The sequence below is a fragment of the Cinclus cinclus genome, chromosome 8 (genome assembly GCF_963662255.1).
Source record: "Cinclus cinclus chromosome 8, bCinCin1.1, whole genome shotgun sequence".
Lineage (NCBI taxonomy): Eukaryota > Metazoa > Chordata > Aves > Passeriformes > Cinclidae > Cinclus > Cinclus cinclus.
This window is the reverse complement of record NC_085053.1, coordinates 8,516,228-8,535,676: the sequence shown is the minus strand read 5'-3', so window position 1 is coordinate 8,535,676 and position 19,449 is coordinate 8,516,228. Positions and strand designations below refer to the sequence as shown.

The following is a 19,449-nucleotide window of genomic DNA, read 5'->3' as shown; positions in this document are numbered from 1 at the left end:
TCCTAATGTTTGAATACCCTATTATTCTAACTAATTAAAAAACCCCAAAAGATCAGACCTTTGTGCACTCCTTTGGTACTGAATAAAGCAGAAGCGATGGCTAATGTGTCTTTGCATTCCTAGTTGCAACTTGCAACAAGGAGGGAGACTGTAATTCACATTTCTCATTAAAAAATGTACATAGGTATATCTGGGCTCTAAATATCAAGTCCAGTGCTACAAACCAGGTATAAGAACTAATTCTGTAGAGTTGTCAAGAAAAGCTCAAGAGCTCATTTCCTAATGATCATGGTTCAGGTTTTACAAAATTTTAACATAGAGTGGCATTGCCAGTAAAAATACTTCTCCATCAAAAACTCCCCTTGTATAACAGGAACAACAGGGGCAAGCTGAAATTTTCAATAAAGCCAAATTTTGTAAGAACCTTCTTTCAGTAAAAGGAGTCCTCTGCATAGTCATCGCCCATGCCAGGTGCATACACTGTTTCTAGGAGCTAAAATTTTTTTCTAGGATCTGACACTATTTCAGTCTCTACTTGGAGCACACATTAATTGTGGTAAGTGGATCTGATAATGATGTACAAACACATCCTTCATGGGCTGTGAGATTCCACTATTCACTGAAGTAATGTCACTCATTATGATCCTATTGGACCTTATTCTATTTTTCTGAAGTGCGGATAATACACAAATATTCAGATTCTGGTGAGGTGTAGCCCAAGCTGCAGAATACTGTAATCACAGAAATGTTTTTTCAGGTGTTATTAATAACACTTAGGAACATATGCTACTCTTTTCTGATTCTTTAACCAGTGGTAAACACTAGGTAACCATTACAAGTAGAGTCAATGCCTTCAAGCATTCACTTTCACAGTCTGCTGCCATACAAGGGGGCAAGTTAAGTCATAAGAAGATTAATTTTTGCCAAAAAAAAAAAAAGCCAGTAGGCTTTCATAAAGTGTCTCAAGATATGGGCTGTTAAGGAAAGAGCTGTCATGAAAAACACAAGTCAGTCTTAGTCGCTGCGGTGATTTATATGGTGAAAGAATGTAAAAATTACACTTTCTTTTACTAAATGGTATTTCTTAAAATTGTTCAAGAGGAACACTACCTGCAGTAGAAATGAAATTGAAATGTCCCACTAGTTCTGTAATGGTAACTGATAAAGGAATGGCAGATACATAAATTCTTCCAGCTACAACCCAATTTCAGTGCTGCCCACAATGTTTTGAGGTATTGCTGCCCTTGCATGGCCAGAGTGTGTGAAATGTGAGCTCAGCCTCAGCTTTCCTTCTGGACAACTATCCAGAAAGAGTAATTACACCGACCTAACAGTGTGCTTGGTCTGGGAGCTAAGCCTGAGACAAATCATTAGTGCTTATTGCAAAGAAAGCAGTTTGACTGTGAATAGGGAGACAAGCAAGAAACCAGGGAGCATGCCTCATTCTCAGGGCCTGCATCTGCTGCCCCCTGGCACAGACCACAGGCCAATGATAAAGGACACACTTGGTCTTTCTAAGAGAATATTTTGATCATTTCCAAAAATTAAAAAAAAAAAAAAAGAGAGAGAAAGAGGAGGAAAAACTCTGTGGCAGAAATACAGGAGAAACCAACTTAGAAGGAATCAATTCTGATGACAATGTGAACATCTCCTTTCCAGGATGCTACTGACTGAAGAAATCTTAAATAGTATTAGTGGGCAGAATCATTATAAGCTTGTCCAAATGCTCTTTCAAGATCAGAGACTTTGGCAGAGTTGGAAAAGTACTTTAAAGTGCTAATTGTCTGTTTGGTGTAGAGTTTTTATGGGCAGTAGGTGCCTGCCAGGCCCTGAGGGCATCCTGTGTTGGTCCAGCCCATGCCTAAACTGGCCATAGAATGCTGGAGACTGGCTGGGAGCAGGGGCAGGAGCTTCTCCTTCTTCCCCCTGTGCTTTTGAACACAGGAACACGTGGAGATCACAGGGGCTAGGACAGAGATAGGGCAGCACTGCAGACATCTCTCTAGGAAAGCAGTAACTTGTCCATGCTCAGAAAACAGTGATGTTGCACATCTGCCTGACAGACCAAATGAGCTGGTTTTGTAAGGGAACATTTCACAGCAGTCCAAAAAAAAATGTGAAAAAGAGATCCTATACTGACTGTGAATGGAGTTTGGGCAGTGAGGAAGGGTGCTTGCATGCCAATTACAGCCTCTCTGTGCTTCCAGAGTGGTAGGAAGTCCAGAGAGAGAGAGAGAGAGAGAGAGAGAGAATCTCAAGCCCCAATTCTATTTTTCAGCAATTCATGTGTGTAGCACACACAAATGTACTTGGAATTTTTCCTTAAACCAGCTAATTTTGATGGTTATTTCCTGGTATCAACATTTTCTTTCTTGAAACTTTGCTTGTATGGGAATAATAATTAGCCAACAGTACCTCTGGACCTGTTAATTTTGAGTGCCTGTCTTGCCTGCGAGAGAAGCCTGAGTCCCACTGAAAAGAGGAGTGGTGCTCTTGAAAGCTTCTTAACGTGAAAATTTATTTTTCTCCCTGTCTTTTCTCCTTTTGTATCCTCATTCTTTCCTTGATCAACTTTGTCTTATTCTAAAGTCTTGGAATCAAGAGAAAATAACCTTTTAAACTGTGATGACAGGCCATGAATTAACCTGGTATAATGGAGGAATGATTTACTACCATGGCGTGAACAGCTAAAGGACAGATGGGGAAATAAAGGAAAATATAAAATTTAGATTTTGGAGATGAGATCTTTATTATTCATTTGATTGATCTAATTTTTGTAAGTCATATTGCTTTATATAGCTGAGGATGGCAGCCGTGTGATCATTGTGCTGATGGTTGAGGTTTAAAAAATAAGGAAGATGCATAATTATTTTTATAGTCATAAAAATATATGTATGTATTCTAAACTTCCCAAGTTAGTGGTAATGTGCCCACAGTCCTACCCAATACCCATAAATAATATTTATGTCTGTCCCACACTGTCAGAGGCCAGGAGAGAGGAGGATGGCTGGCTCAGTCTGCCCTGATGTCTGGTAGGTGCTCTGCCCACAGCAGCACCTGCAGATGTGCTGGGAGATGGAAGCTCTGTGTGCTCTGTGTTTCTGCCACCCTGGCTGAAGAGCAGAATGAGAGCCCAAATAATTCACTTTCTAAGTACTGGTCTCATGATGTTCCCAGTTCAGTGTCTGGCTTGAGGTTTTCTTTACTTAGCTGAGTGTTCAGCACTCTCCCATACTGGCCATTTATCTGCCTCATCGTCTGGCTCTGGGACACAGTTTCTTTCTCCCATGCATATGGCAGGAATTCAGTATGCATACGACACCAGTCTGATCATATCATTTTCTCTTGCAGTAGTCCAACAGGCTGGGAAAAGGGCCAAGGAAATTTAAAAGGGAAAAACAGAAAACAAGACAAACAAAAAGGCCAAAAACCATTTAGGAATTCCTGATGCCAAAGCAAGCAGGCAAGCAGCAGTGCTGGTGGCACAGCTGGCACACAGCAGATAACAAGATACCAGCAGTGGCCAGGCCCTCAGTAGCCAGCACTCGTGTGTGACAGCAGGCACCTTGCCTGCTGTCATTGAAGTGGGCTCTGCTGCTCTCATCCCTCACCATGCTGAAGGAAAATGCATGGGTTTCATCCCTGCTCCCAGCACTGTCCCCCCTACCTTGGGGATCAAGGGCAGCACAGATTTTTAGGCACAGGGAGCAGGACCTGCCCGCCTGGCACACTTGCTGCTGCTTGGGCTCCGCTCCACTCTGGAATGTGTCACTTGAAGACCTTGCAAGTACAGAAGCTCTCTAATTTTGACATGGTGTTAAGTTTATTACAACCTGGTGAAATGAGTCACTACCAAATCCATAGCTCTGCCTTTCTCCTTTCTCACAGGTTTTCATGAGCGAAGTGAAAAGTTTAACCTTTCAAATAACAGCCTTTTTAACAACGTGCAGTGCTAGAGCAATACAATATATCCACAGTATGAAAGGACACGGTTCTAGGGTAACTATTGCCTCTACCTTGCAGCAACAAATCACAAGACCTTTAAATGAAAGCCCAATTTATTAAAAGTACTGTTGTGCTAGGGGGCCAGCATGCCAAGGCAATATAAAAAAAACCTAGGGCTTGCTACTGCAGTAGTACTGACACCTCTTGAAATCTGAGTATCCACAAACACTGATTTAAAAGGGAATGGGAGAAGTTTAACCCTTTGTAGAACCTGTGCAGAAATTTTCTATCTTAGATCTGCATAAGGAATATCTAATGTCCTCAAAGAGTTTCTTGCAGGAATAAAGCCTCCAGACTGGGATTTATATATTTATTTTTAAGAATCAATTTGTCTAAATGATTTTGGTTACAGATTTGATCCTTTTCAGACTTCCAGTAGGACTTGCTGACAGTTTTTCAAGTCACCTGAAAAATCACTTATCTGTAACAAGATACTGCCAGGTACTATTTATTCCTTTCTCCCAGTTTGTGAGGGAAATATTTTATCCTGACCTAGGCATGTGTTTAAGTTCCATTATCTCCTGCCCTTAGATTTAAAACTGTAGCCCAAAATGTGGATATTCTGTTTTTCAGTTCAGTTACACTAATTTGTTTGCAAACTTATCTAGTAAATTCAAAGATGCTTTTTACATATTGGCAACCATCCTCACTCAGTTTGATTAGATCTTTCCATTGATTTCAGTGGTTTTGGATCAGGCTCTTGCAATGCAGGGTAGGTAGATTATTATTTCTGCATATAATCTGCTCTGGTGAAGCATAATTATAAAGTTATGAGTGCTTTACTGAGGATAGAGGCATAATAACATGAACGTGGTTTATTAAATAAAATCTCTGTCCTGTTGCAATAGGAATCTGAGGGGTTATATCTAAAGCACATGAAACAATTCAGGAGTTAAGGCTGGACAAACTTCTGAGTTACAGCTGCAGAAATGTAGGATTTGGGGTGTCAGTGAAACACACTGATATCTAGATTAAAGGATCTGACCCTTTTTTCTAGGTGGCTCTTAGTTCATCTCCATTAGATAAGCACCATATAGCAAATGGTCCTGATCAAGGACTCACCTGTTACCTTGAATCATACTATTGCTATCAGCTCTAATCTTAAATCTTTAATTCTAATTTAAAACGAGGGGCTTATTTATTATTTGGCTATAACTGGAGAAATTGTTTGTCCAGATCGGAGGTAAACACTTCCAGTCCTGCCTATAGGTTTTTTGTGCTGAAGCTTCTGACATCCAAGGAGGCTGAGGCACATTTTGAGCACTTTTTATTTTCGGGTTAGCTGGGAGGAGAAAGACCAGAGAGAAATGTGCAGTGCTACTGCTACTAAGTGTCTGTTAAAGATTATGGTCTTCCCAAGGTGTGGGCATGCTGTTTAGTAAGAATAACTATTTTGTTGTTTTGTTTTGTTTTTTTTCCTCATGAAAGCTATATGGATGGCATCCAACAGGTAAGTATGCAACAAAACTTACTTACAGTTTTTAGAATTGTAATTTAATTTTCATACCAAGTCAGTAGACACTTCAGGGTCTCCAATACTTTCTTTCCCTCATATTTGGAGAGTCCTGCATTGTGAATGGTGAGATTATGGACTGAAAAATTGATTCAAGATTGAATCAATTATATTTACACACGTTCTGACACACTTGTTTTCAGACCAGTTAAGAGTTTCAGACAGCGGGGAGTAAGTTCTCCATATGAACAAAACTCATAGAAACATGACCCAAATCAGGCAAACAAGCCAGGTGAAAGCAATTAAGAAGGAAATGAAAGGACAATGGATGGCTAATCAACAGAGCGCACCTTTCTGTTTGTCTCACAGAGCTTAGACTTTTTCAAATTAGGATAAGACAGAAGGAAAAGAAACTGGAGATTTGGACATCACTGAAAGGAGGTGAAGAGAAAGCAGTGGCTTGTGAAAAGCTAAGGGTGCTTGGGACAGCCTGGGAGACTCTGAAAGCATGGGTAGAAGCCTCATATTATGGTCTCTGAGGCAGAACAAAAGAACAACAGCAACACTTAGTGACAGGATAGGGAAGGACAATTAACGGGAAGGGCTGAAACAAAAACAAGTCTCGATGCCACTTTGAAGAAAAGTAAGTATTCAGAGTGAAGGCTGTGGTCTCTATAAGCTTTTTTACTTGTTATGTTGGAGACAGCAGTCACGCATTCCACATGACATGAAGTTCATAAGCAGCTCGGGGAGATGAATGGAATGAGAAATTGAAGACTGGTTAAATTAATACAGCTACAAATTATTTTCTTTCCTTCAGAAGGAACAAGCGGGTGGACCCCACAGAACAGTACTGCAGCCCCAGAAGCGCAAACACAATCCAAACCCGAGGGGTTCGCGGCTGTGCCAAATAGCGCTGGCTGTGCTAGAATAAAGGCAGGTCTGGACGCATCTCTTTCAGGATTACAGGTCGCTGTAAGGACAGAACTGTGCACACAAGTGGGGCTTGTTTTCCGCGGGCACAGCGGTGCCGGCAGCGGGACCGAGCGCTGCCCGGGCTCTGCCCTGCCCGGCCCGGCGGGACCGAGCGCTGCTCGGGCTCTGCCCGGCCCAGCCCTGCCCCAAGGGACCCCCCACACTCCCCCTGAGCCGGCTCTTACCGGCGAGGCCCGGCGGGCAGCGGCAGATGTAGCCCTCGGCCCGGTCGTAACGGAAGGTCGGCGGCAGCCCCGGGACGAGCCCGTAGAGGCCGGCCCAGGAGCGCTCCAGGCAGTCGCCGCCGGACAGGCAGGGGCTGCTGCGGCACTCGGCGATGTCCTCCTCGCAGCGGGAGCCCGCGTAGCCTGCGGAGACACCGCGGTAAGGGCACAGTGACACTGAGGGGACAGCTCACAGCTCCATCCCGCCAGGCCTGAGACAATGCCACGGATGGGGCAGCCAGTTCCAGGGCCTCACCGGCCTCACCACCCTTACAGTAAAGAGGTTTTTTTTGTAATATCTAATTTAAACCTACTCTCGGTTTGAAGCCATCTCCCCCTGTCGTGTCACCACATTCCCTCTCCATGTTTCTTGTAGGCTCCTTTTAGGAACAGGCTAGATGGTCTTTACGGTTCCTTGCAACCCAAACCGTTCTGCAATTCTGTCATTCCATGTGCTATTCTCCACTTCCAGACCCCAAAACACACACTGTAAATAGTAGCCGCACAACGCTTCAGGCTTTGTCATGTGCTAAAAGTTTTCCTCAGCTCCTTGAAAGCGTGACTGTTCCCTTGCAGCTCCATGCTAGGGCTTGGCAGTAGGACATTAGTGAGCTGAGCTGAGCTGTGCCGTGAAGGATTAGTTTGGGTCTTTTTTAGATAGTAACGTGGAGATGTGTGTGGGTAACAAGGCACTGAATTGTGGTGTAATACACTCTCAGGTTGTAGGAAGGCAGAGGAGGGCCGGGAGTAAAAATAATTTGATGTTTATAAAGTGTTTCATCTGGAGGTTGAAGTGCTACCGGTGATCCCTGAATTCTGGAAAATGCAAAGGCTTCTGCCTAATTTTTCCTTATCTGTTGCACCAAGACTTGTGTAGTGCAGCAACACTGAGGCGTTTATGCCTCACAGTGCTGTCTGTGCTCCTGCATCCTCTGACAGCTCACAGACGTAAACTCCTGGAGAGACCTGTGGTTTGTGTGCTGATAGAATTGTGTAGTCTCCCCAGAGCACAGTGTCTGTCCCCAGCAGGGTGTGGGGTCTGTTTGCAAACAGCTGGAAGAGAACACAGCCTGTGGGTTTCAGTGCCCACTGCCAGACAGATGTTTTTAGACTGGCTTAAAGGTTGTGCTAATGAAGACTAAAAACAGCGTCAGCTGCAGCAGTGATGCATGTATCACATGGTTTGAAGGATTAAGTAACTGGGAGATGGCTCCCAGCTTTGACTTACCACCATAATGCCAGTGCCTTTTGTTTTGCCCACTTCTGCTGTACAGGAGAATCAATTCTTAGCTGGAATAGCAAGCACCTTTCCCAAAGGGTTCTGCCTTATGATGAGTGAAGCCCATGTAAACACAAGGCCATAGAGGACTTTTGTAGTTATGGAGCTTCAACGTTTTATTGTATCAGGAAAAAAAAAAAAAGAGTCTCTAATGCCATTCAAGGAATATTTACAGGAGAGCTTGGAGCTTACCTGGCCAACAGTGGCACGTGTAAGTGTCAGCACGGTCCTCACAAGTGGCGTTGTTGTAGCATGGTTGTGACCAACACAAGGGAGCGAGGGTCTCGCAGTGTGAACCCATAAATCCAGTCCCGGTGCAGTTGCAGCTGTACCTGCAACACAGAATGCAATTTTCACTCAGGCTGGAAGTCAAGAGATCTGGGCTTTGTTCCCAAACATACACAGGCTTCTTGTGGAGCCTTGGCTTGCAGGTTAGAGGGTTGAGTCCAGCTTGAGACCACCATCTGGTGCTTTAGGAGAAACCGCAGAAATTGGGAACCAACAATGAGCTTTTCCCTGAAGTATGTGGTTTTGTCTGAGGAAAAAGAACTGCTTGTGAATTGGTTTTGACACAACCCTAAGAATTATTGATCCTTCTTTTTTCTTATTTTTTTATTTTTGGGAGAAAAAAAGATTGTGGCATTTCCATTTTTTTTAATATATATTTTTATTTTGTAGGATTAACATTATTCACAAAATGAAAAGTGGGGAGGCAGTAAGTGTGTTAGTATCCCTTCTTCTTGGACCGGTAGAAATTGAATTGGCAGAAAAATAAGGATTTTTTTTTTCCTCAACTAAATGATTTTTTTTGTCCTGAAAACCAGTCTTTTTTTTTTTTTTAAGTTAGAGCAAAAATGTCAATTGCTTGCTTAGTCCTAATAACAATAGGAATAGAACTCCCTGTTGATATCAATGGGACTACAACATAAGTAAACAAACTAGTGTATATATAGACATTAGCAGCGTGCCGATATCAGTAATGTCTGGGCAGTTTTGTTTGTACTTTTTTTCAGGAGAGCTGAGTGCTATAAAAAGCTTCATTTCTGTTCTTTGGTATAAAGTTAACATGTACGTGTCATATGAAAATACTGGCTTTTGCAAGATACAGGTTAACTGTGCAGGCTTGTGTGATCTTGTGCATGATTAATTAAAAATAATTATAGGAAACAAAATTTTCTTCTTCTATTTTCTTTTACGTTAAAGTGATACACAATTATTGTATAATTGCATTCATAGGGCATCTTGCTCAACAAGATATATGTATACTTATTTGATAATTTCTGTGCTTAATATCCAAGTCTTAGACTTGGAGTAAATATATGAAGAGAAAGTTAAATTGTTGAACATAAAGCAGCATCAGATAACAACTGGCTCCTGCAGTCTAATGGACCAAAAAGTGTAAACTTTTTACTACACTGTTTAAATGTGTGCATAAGCAGAAACTTCTGGCGGGCCAGTTTATTACTGGTGTATGGATTATTCTTAAATCAAAATCAGAGATTACTTAGACCAGGTGGCATTTGAATTTCTGTTATAAAAAGTAATGAGGAAGATGTGAATCAGAAAAGTAATTTTCATTCTGAGGTATGTTCTCAAACCTGAAGTCTCCTTCTGCTGAATTTTTCACACATTTCTCCCATGTACCTTCAGTTTGGTGCTGTTCAGCTTTGTGGTGAAAGCTTTTTTTTCATGCCTGTGTCCAAATTACTTTTCCCTTAGGTTCAGAATCATGGAGCAGGGAGGACTATCCAGAACTCACTGGTTAATGTACAACCCCACCTGTGTGCCTTTTTCTTGGGTATCTTTTAGCATTTGACATTGCTGTCAACCTTCAGGGATTCTGGATGGTGCCCTGCTTGTGAGCAGGCTACAGCTGAGCAGGCAGATGGCTTTTTATAGTAAGAGTGATAATTTAGATGCTCTACCTAGCATATTCTTTTGACTTCTTTTTGATATTCTCACAATCTGCAGAAAGCAATACTTGTAGGCATCCTTTCCTTTAGAATGTCCTGTGCACATTGGAGCTCCTGGGAATATTTCCTATGGAAAAAAGGCATGGAGCATGCAGAGGTATCCTCTGTGCCTAGGCACTCTAGGTTTTGTAGTCCAGCTAAGACTGTTAACTGTTGTGTTTAAATAAGAAGGTTAATTTATATGAAAATGTTTTTTTTTAAGAGATCAGCTCATACTTTGTTGCATTCATGAAACATCACTGGAAGGTCAGACTGAAATTCGTGAGAGAATTTGGTTTGGTGTTTGTATTTGCAGCTCGTTGTGCCAAATCCCTTGCCTTGTACACATTTCTGTGAGAGCTGGTGGCAGACACCTAAGCCTCAGCTGAACTGTAGATTAGTCAGAAAAGGAAAACTCCTGCTTAAATAATGCAATTCTTCCTTTATCTCCAAAAATATACAAAAGAAAGGAAATTGCTGGATGTCCTTCTCCTTTGAATTGCTTTTTTGGTCCATTCCTTTCCATCACATAACAAATGCTGAAAGAGCTCCAATTGTTCTCCAGATACCCTGCAGTATTGCAAGCCAATTAAAATTGCATGTACGCCAGATTTAAAAGCCAGGAGAAAAATAAGCAGGATTAAGTCTGGCCTGAATGAACATCCCAGTTGCTCACCTCACACAAGTATCCTCAAAAGGCTTCCAGGTTCCTACACAGGTCTGTGAGTGAGTCAGGTCCCAGGTGACCCCCTCTCACTGCTGTCGTGCTTTAGCTACACTGGGAAATAATAAATTGCTTTGTCCTGCTCGGAGCCATTCAGCACTGCTGAAAAGAAGCTCCACAAGGCTGGTCCCATGTCACGATACTGCACAAAACCTCATTCCCAGAATGTGATCTCTTACCCCCTCACTCAAGGCCAGCACGCCTTTTGCTGACATGACTTCTGGACTGATTTTTTGGGACACTAAAGTCTTCAAAACTGCTTTATAAAAACTGGAAAATACACAATAAAGGACAAATCCTATACTGGCAAGAGGAGCACCTGCATGGATACACTGGGGAATTTTCAGAGTGAGCTTACATACATGTGTGTTCAGTTTGGGAAGCTCGTGCTGAGCCAGAAAATCCAGTATTGGTGAGTGAATGCCAGAGCTTTTCTTGGACCTCTGTGTGGAGCCAGTAACAGTAGGTGGAGAACCTTACTTTTCCATTGCCTTTGTTTATTTTATTTTCTTTTCTTTTTTTTTTTTTTAATTACCATTGTTATTTTTTTGCCCATGGACTACAGGTTGTTTTGAACAAGTAACTGTTGTACTATATACCTGTACAGTTTCTGACATATTTCCTATGACATCTATTATTATGGTTACAGTTATTACAGTTTTTTTCTACCTCTCTTCTAATCCTTCTGTCCGTCAGTGTGGGCAGCTGCTGTTAGTAAATTCAGTTTCGGACAGTCTGACGTATTTCTTGGAAACTAAAGTTTGGTAAGCATTCGAAACACAATTAATATTGAAATGACAGTACTAACAGCCAGGAAAACAGCATGTTGAAAACACTTAAAGCACAAATATGAAAAATACACTTCTCGGTTAGTCTTTACCATAAATATTTTGTTGTCCTATTGGCTCTGACCCCAGACTGGCATTCTTTAATCATTTTCCAATAGAAACTGAAATTAGTGCAGGACCAAGGAGTGACATCTAGAATTTGTCTACCGGGCCGGGCAGGCTCCTGTTGCGCTCCCATCAGTGAAGGTGGGCGCCAGGAGCAGCTGGCCAGGGCTGCCCAGGGCTGGCAGATGTACCTGCTGGCTCCATCCGTGCAGTGTCCCCCGTGGAGGCAGGGCTGGCTGGAGCACTCGTCGATGTCGGTGTCGCAGAGGTCCCCGAGGAAGCCCCGCGCGCACGAGCAGGAGAAGCTCCCCAGGGAATCGTGGCAGGTGCCCCCGTTCAGGCATGGCTGGGATGAGCACTCATCGATTTCCACCTCACAGTTTGTACCTTCAAAAGCAGAGAAAATAAACCACGGGCTTAGGAGACAGCTTTGGAAATCTCAGCAAGAACTGCCTGAAGTACAGTAGTCACATAATCTTTTTTTTTTTTTTTTTTTTGGCATTTCCTCTTCAGCGTGCTTTGCACTACTAGTTTTTTCAAGGCTTGGCAGAATTTGCAAAAGAACAAGCCAGTTGTTTTCACAAGAATAGGTAAAATAACATTTTCTGTTAGCTTGAATGTGGAGACAGGACAAACTAATTTTCAGTTTATTCAAACGATGCTACTATCCTATTTACATAATACAGAAGGGACCAGCAGTTTATTGAACTTATAAGAGTCCATTTAAAGTTGGCCTTTAAAAGGGCAATTCACAGTTGATTGAATTCTTTGGGAAATGTCTTGTTTAGCCGTGGATTATTGCTTAATTTTTTTAAGGCTTATCAAAGTGCGAGTAAATGGGTCTGTGGTGCCGTGTTTGCAGCAGGTCAGAATCTTAGAGCTGATCTTCAGAGATAATTGCTGGCAGTAAATCAGTTCTATTATGACTTTACAGCTATTTATGATAGTTGACAGGTTAAATATACACTCATTTTTCTTATTTCTAGCACAGTCCAGGAGACACTAAGAAGATTTAATAACTAATGCCTAGCAGCTTTGATTATTTCATGGTTTTGTATGCTTATGCATTTATTTAGTGTTTTGAGCAGTACAGTAATATTTTCAAATTTTTTTCAACTGCCAAGTCAGTTTGTTTTAGCAGCTACAGTATCAGCCACAAAACAGATGTAAAGTAGCAAATTATAATGAAGAAACTGCTTTGAAGTGAATGTCCTTATTTTTTATTTGGTTTGTTGAAGTAGCAGCAGTATTGAAAAGTTTACAGGGGAATTTCCTACTTGAAAGAAAAACTGCAGCCCTGAGAATGGGTTCTTTTTTTTTTTTTCTTTTTTTGTAAAAGTAAAGTTTTCAGTACAAGGTAGACTTGTAGACTTTCAGGAGAGGGAACGGGCATGTTCGATGATGGGTGTCACTCCTGCAATGTATTTAGGAGCTCACCTTTAATTCTTTATTTATGCTCCTTTTGTCAGCTCTGTACTGCTGTGGAATTTGTACATTGTAACTCTGAGCATCTTTCTTAAAACACAGAGACTGTTAATATTTAGCACTGTTACTTCATGAATTGTTTTGGTGCTTGTGAGCATCTTTGTTTTAAAAGAATAAATCTGCACTATGGATAAATACCAGGAAATATCTTAAAAATGCCAAATCAAAAAATTGCAGATGTTGACTCGTAACTATTTTTCACTGTCTTTAAAGTGCAAGTTCCTGTTTTCAGCAGTTGAGAAATAGTTCTTTGAGACCACATAGTGGATGGGGAAGCTGCCAGTGGCGTGCCCCCAGTTCAAGGTTCACTGCTCAGTTAACCACTACTTTCAGCAGGAGCCTGCCACGAGAGCCCGGCACAGGAACACTCTCTTATGGCTTTATGGTAATGTACATTACAGCCAGATATAGTAAGCAGTCCCTCTGTGGTCATTGCCCTGTGAATTCACTGTAATTATAAACAATGTGTTTGCACAAGTGTGTCTAGTGACCGTAAATCTGCCAGAGCTTGTTAACAGCTTACTGCGAACACTAAAAATCATGTGACAAAACAAGCCCTGTTCAACTGATCCTCAGCTCAGCCAAATTTAAAACTACAGGCCTGAGAACAGCCTGACAATTAACATGAGAACATAGCGTTGTTGTTTTGGTTCATGTCTTTAATCTATCAAGCCCAGTAACCTGCCTTCGGCAATGTTGCCTCAGAAGAAAACTTCTCCCTGCATAATGCATCCAGCCAATGCGATCTGCCATGCAGACAGGGGGAATCCCTTCCTAGCCTCTGCTGAGTCTCCTGTCACGCTTTCTTAGATGTGTAGAAGAGAGATGAAAAGATTAGATCTGCATTTTCACCTCAGTCTAACATTCTGTCATAAATATGCTGTATGCCAAATATCATATGCCAGGCAGGAAGGAGCGCGCCAAGGAGCCCCACCGCAGTTATTGCACAGGGCTGCACCACCACCAGCTGAGGCACCCTGGGCTGTCCTGGAGCAGGCTGAGCATCCCAGCATGTACCAAACCACACAAGTGGTTTGAACTGAAAAGCTGGGAAGGTGGGAAGAAGTCACATTTGTAAGTTTTGCATTTTCTCTGAAGAACCAGGGTTATTTGTTATACTGCTTGCTTCTCCAATGAGTCCTACTGTGCATTTCTTTCTACAGCCCCAGTCAATAAAAAGTAAGCACAAGTGAGGATGGAGGACACACAGACAATGTTTTCAAACTTGCATGCCTACAGACAGAGTGTAAAATCACTTTCTGGTCAAACATACTAAGGATTTGCAGGCTCAATGTACTTCCACGAGGACCTGCACGTTCTTAGTATGGCTGGAAATTGGTAACCAGGTCACCCTTTCTGCTCTCCTGCCCTAAAGTGCTGTACTCAGGCCCAGCAGGTCCAGAGGGCTGTCCCCAAATTCCTCATTCTGTATGAAGTAATCTTGTGTGCCATTATTTGAATGGAGAGTGCCACATGGCTATTTTATAGGCACCAGGCTTGAACTGACAGGAAGAGTTACGTCAGAAATTAGACAGAGGGAGAAGTTGTGTTTATTTGGTCAAGGCTTGTCCCTTTTGAGCTTGGGCATCTCAGCAGAGCTGAATACCTGGGCTGGCTCAGATACAAGGTGGGGAGTGCTGGTTTGGAACTGGAAAGCTGAGGAAGGAAACAGGCTTGCACTGCTGGCAATTGCTGTTGGATAGAGCATGTTGTTTGCTATTCCATCCCCAATGACATGGACGTGACCTTGTTGGGAAGTGAGATCTCTATGTGAGGTTTTTCATCCCATGGTAGAGCTGCTATGCCTCTGCCTGCCTTTAAGTGCCTAAGGCTTATTTATGATGCATCTATTCTTAATATTTGCATACATTATTGATGAAAATACTGAATGAAAATTTGGAGCTCTATCAGGAGTGAGTTCCTCAAATTCAATGACAGATGTCATCGCAGCAATGGTCACCTCACAGTAAAAGGTATTGCACAAAGAACAAATCCATCTCATTGCACCTATTTTGTCTGCCACTGAAACGCTTTCTCTTGCTGTCTTAGACTGACACTGGGTTTTGGAACTGCCATGCACTCCTGAGAGTTCACACTGGAATGTTCACTGGCAGTGGAGGACTGACTTCAGCAAGGTAATTAATGCATGTAGCTGTGGGTAATAACAGGCTCTTACACCATGCTCTGTTGGGGTGAATTAAAAGCAAGTGCAATTAGTCCAGTGGAGGAGAAAATGCAATTGATGAGGGTAGCCAGCAAAATTTCAACAAACCAATTGAACTTCATTATTTAACAGCTGTGTGACACATGTCTTGTAAATAATTTCACACATGCAGAACATTATCATAGAAACTGTGGATTTCATGCTAAATTTTCCAGTCTTTGGCTCTTGGTGTGTTCTAACCTCTTCCATTTGTGTAAGAATTATGTGTGACATTTCTCAGCTATTTTAAGAAGTGCTGCAGCATACCAGTCACAGAAAAATAGCAGTCATAGTCCATGAAACAGGTAGCAACAGCAGCCACTAACTCATGCATTTGGTTAACATTGCAGCTACAGATTTACTATACCTTCTTTACCTGCATATCAAGAGATATAACCCAATTTTACATCTTAGGGAAATGAGATAAGGCTGAATGACTTCCCACAGTAATTCATGGTGTCGGGCCAGGATAATAATGGTTGGCAAGATCCCCTGACAGGGTGAATGAGGGGTTTTATTACCACTGGGGACACCCCGAGGCTTTCATCCAGTAATCCCTCTGGCTTGTGCATTTAGCACAACTCACAGCAAGGTGCAAAAAAAAACCAACAAAAAAAGAATGCTTCTGATAAATCATTTTGTTAGGTAGCTTTCTAAAGCTGATGTTCTACTGCTGGAGGAATGGTCTGCTGCTGCTCCTCTATAGAATTCCTATGATTAGTCTCCTTGCTCCTGTAAGCCGTGTCAGTGCTGTATGTCAAAACACTGCAGCCCCTTCTGCTGTGTATTTTAGACCTCTTCTCCTTCCTTGGTCCTCTCCTCATTTCTTAACTCTGCTTGTGCAAAATGTGAAGCTTTGGTGACTTTTTTTTGGTGAGAGAAAAGAGCATCAGCTTGGGAAACAGCAGAATTTCTTGATTAAAGTGGAGCAACTCCAGCAGAGCAAGTTTCCATCAGCAGTTTGTGTTGACTTAAATTTTTATTTCTTTTTATTTGGGCTTTACTATTTCATTATGTTTTCTCTCCCTTTTTCTCTAAGGTGTATATTCTGACTCTTTCAAACCAAGTTTCTGGGCTGTGGATCCAGGCCTGGACCCCACTAACAGCGCCAGTTAAACAACTACAGTTTCCTGAATACAACAGGAGGTCTGGGCTGAGTCTGATCATTGCAGAGTAACCATGCTGGTTGTTAATAGGTTTTTCCTTCCTTCTGCTCTTCGGCTTTTCCCCAGTTGTGTAGTTTTCTCCTCAGCTGGCCTGGGCTCCAACACCCCCTGGCAGCAGCGGGGTGGCAGGAAGGTAACAAGCTTCCTTCAAATAACATTCTCTGTGCTCATAAGGGATATTAACCGAGGGCTGCCTTCCAACGAGCGCTGTGTTAGACACAGGAAAGCTGCTTTTTACCTCTGACTTCCCCTCCTGCATGGGGATTTGGGGATGGAGCTGTAAACCACATCTCTTATTTCTTATTCATTTGAATCACTTGAAGCAATAGCTGTTTTTTCTCCCCTTTTTGCTGTATGACTGTTTCTTTTCCTTTGCTTACCTGAATAGCAATCTATCACTGAAATGCCTCCCCTTTTCTCCTTTTAATGATTCAGTGTGTTACCTCTCATGGTCCTACTCCTGAATATAGTTTTGAAATTTGACAGTAGCTGTCTTCCAACAAGAATTATATGCTTTCCAGTAGAGGAAGCAGGGAAGAAAAATCACACCTGTACCTTAAAAATTGACCTACATAAAATGGGATTATCAAAAAATGGGCAGTTTGGGAACACAACACTTTTCTATGTAACTTACATAATGTTCTAGTTGCAAATGCCCTTTGTTTCTGGGAAGGGCAGATTTGAGAAATTTAATGTGAAATGTCTAAGTTTAAGGGTAGGATTTGTCTACTTTGATCTAATTTTTAAATCTGTCAAACATAGGTTTTTATCCTTAGAAAACACTAGATATAGCACTCAGAAGAGAGCATTTTGGGAATGTTTATTTTAAAAGCAAAGTCCACCTAGCCGTGCAACATAGCTTGGTGTTCACAAAACTGCTGTGTAGATTTTGGTAAGTGTGAGATTTCTTTAATTCTTCTCTTTCAGGTATCAGTAGTTCACAGTGATGTGGTTATCCATAATGTACCAACAGCCATGGGTGCCAAAGCTGAAGGCAAGGTGGTAATACAGATATGCCTAAATGCATGTGTGGGGGTTGAACCTGGAACTGAGTTATGATGGTTCTGTGTTGGAACCCTGGAAACTGGTTTTGAACTTTCTGTGCTGTCAGGTACTGACCCCCAAAAGAGCTCTGCTTTTGACCTGAGGCCTTAGAGAAGGCTTCCAGAATTGAATGATAGAACTAGAATCACTGGTGTGTAGTTAGAATAGAAGTGTGTAGTATCACATGGTGAAGGGTTTGGAAACTGGGGTTTTAGAATATAGTAATAGGCATGGGACAAGATGGAGGTTTAAGGGCGGAAATTTTCTTTCTTTCTTCACCTTCTCTTCTTGGGTTTAGGTAGTACTTTTTAATTGGATAGAAAATGCTGCACTGCAGGTCATGGGTGTTTGTTCATTGGGTCAAAAGTAAAAATAATTTAGACATTAGTTTTTAATTGGACAATTAGGCTTAAAAGACCTTGTAACAAGCAAGATACATCACCATTTCTTCATCTTTAGCCTGTTAGCTAGAAGTGCTGTAGAACTCACTGTACTATAGGTAAGAATCAATAAACAACTGAGTCTGAACACAAAATGCCACCTCTCGTGCTTTTAATCCCGACTCAGACTGAAGAGGGAAAAAAGGAAGACAAAAAGTAATAGTTCTACACGACCCGAAGGAAAAGTTGCTTTAATAGGGCTTACCTGTGTAGCCAAGGGGACAGATGCAGTCATAACGCCCTATCCGGTTGAGGCACATTGCCCCGTTCAGGCACGGATCCGAGGCACATTCATTCACTTCCAGGTCACAGTGCTTGCCCTGGTAGCCTGGGACGCAGTAGCAGGAGTACTCATCCACGCCGTCCCTGCACAGGGCTCCGTTGCGGCACGGCTCGGAGATGCACTCATCCAGATCTCTCTCGCACAGCGCCCCGGTGTAGCCGGCGCTGCAGAGGCAGGTGGGCCCCGCCAGGCTGCTCTGGCAGGTGCCTCCGTGCTCACACGGGTTGGTCTCACAGCCGCTGTCGGCTCTGTCACAGGTAGGTCCATTGTAGCCAGCTGGGCACTTGCAGGTAAAGCTGAGGTTTCCAGCAGAGTCTAGGCAGGTAGCGTTTTGGAGACAAGGGTTTGAGGAGCAAGGGTTGGAGGTTTTGTTGCAGAGTTCTTCCGCACTGTCTGCTGATGCATCTGCACAAAGGCAAGGGTCATCTTTATGACCAGCAATGCATGTAGAGTTCTTTTGGCAAGAGTTTGACAGGCACCTGGAATCATTCCTCATGCAAAGCGATTCTAGGAAAGAAACGCAAAAAAATCCTGAGGACTTCCACAGCGCTGGGAGAAACCAACAGTGAAAGAAGTGTAGTTCTTAATGCAACTGTGCTTCAAAACCAACAGCTGCAATTGCTGGCTATTGAGAAGAAAACAGGACTGGCAACTGTGTGATGCATTAGTGGACTAACGAATGTGAAATGAAAACAATTATGAAAACTTGAGTAGGTTGTAATTTCCTGTTCTCACCTCTTTCAACAGCCATGGTCTGGAGTGTCCGGATTGTTTAACACTGTATTAAGAGTGTAGTTGAGACAATAATGGTTGTTGCCAACTGATATCCAACAATATGGAACGCATTTAGGTATATTTAAGTCTTTTGTTTCTTTCTTGTGTTACTAGAGAAAGGAGATAAACCACTTTTTTAGTTCAATACCACTTTTGTGGTGGTGCCATTCTTTTGTGGTAGATTTTTTTTTTGCATTGGGTTTCACAAACTAAACTACTCAGATGCAGTTATAGCTCAAATAAACAGTTCAAACCACTTGATTTTGATTTGCTGATTATAAATAGTAATTTCACAGGTGTACAGTATCTCCACCACAAAGACTCTACCAAACACCTGAGATGCAAAACAGCCCTGTGAGAGCCTTCCAGCTTCTGAGGCTGGAGGACATGGTGAACATGGTGTGAAGATGTTCCTTACTACCTTACCCTCTGGGACCTGAGCTTCTGTCAGTAATTAAAGGCCACTTGCAGTTGCCTTGCAGCTGTGAAGAATAACAATAGCAAGAGCTACTTCTCACTTCCCAGTCAAGGAGGGTGAGCTGTTACCAG

At 42.3% G+C, this 19,449-nt stretch overlaps 1 protein-coding gene across 1 annotated transcript in view; it reads right to left on the bottom strand.

Moving 5' to 3' along the window:
- The window catches only part of CRB1 (crumbs cell polarity complex component 1), a 69,797-nt gene extending 50,920 nt beyond the window's left edge, over positions 1–18,877 (bottom strand). Inside the window, exons 1-5 of the mRNA XM_062497726.1 lie at positions 18,862–18,877; positions 18,049–18,633; positions 11,697–11,892; positions 8,129–8,268; positions 6,619–6,801 (exon numbers count right to left, since the gene is read on the bottom strand). Coding sequence (XP_062353710.1) covers positions 6,619–6,801; positions 8,129–8,268; positions 11,697–11,892; positions 18,049–18,633; positions 18,862–18,877 — 1,120 coding nt within the window. The remainder of the gene's footprint in view (positions 1–6,618; positions 6,802–8,128; positions 8,269–11,696; positions 11,893–18,048; positions 18,634–18,861) is intronic.
- Between the last annotated feature and the right edge of the window lie 572 nt (positions 18,878–19,449).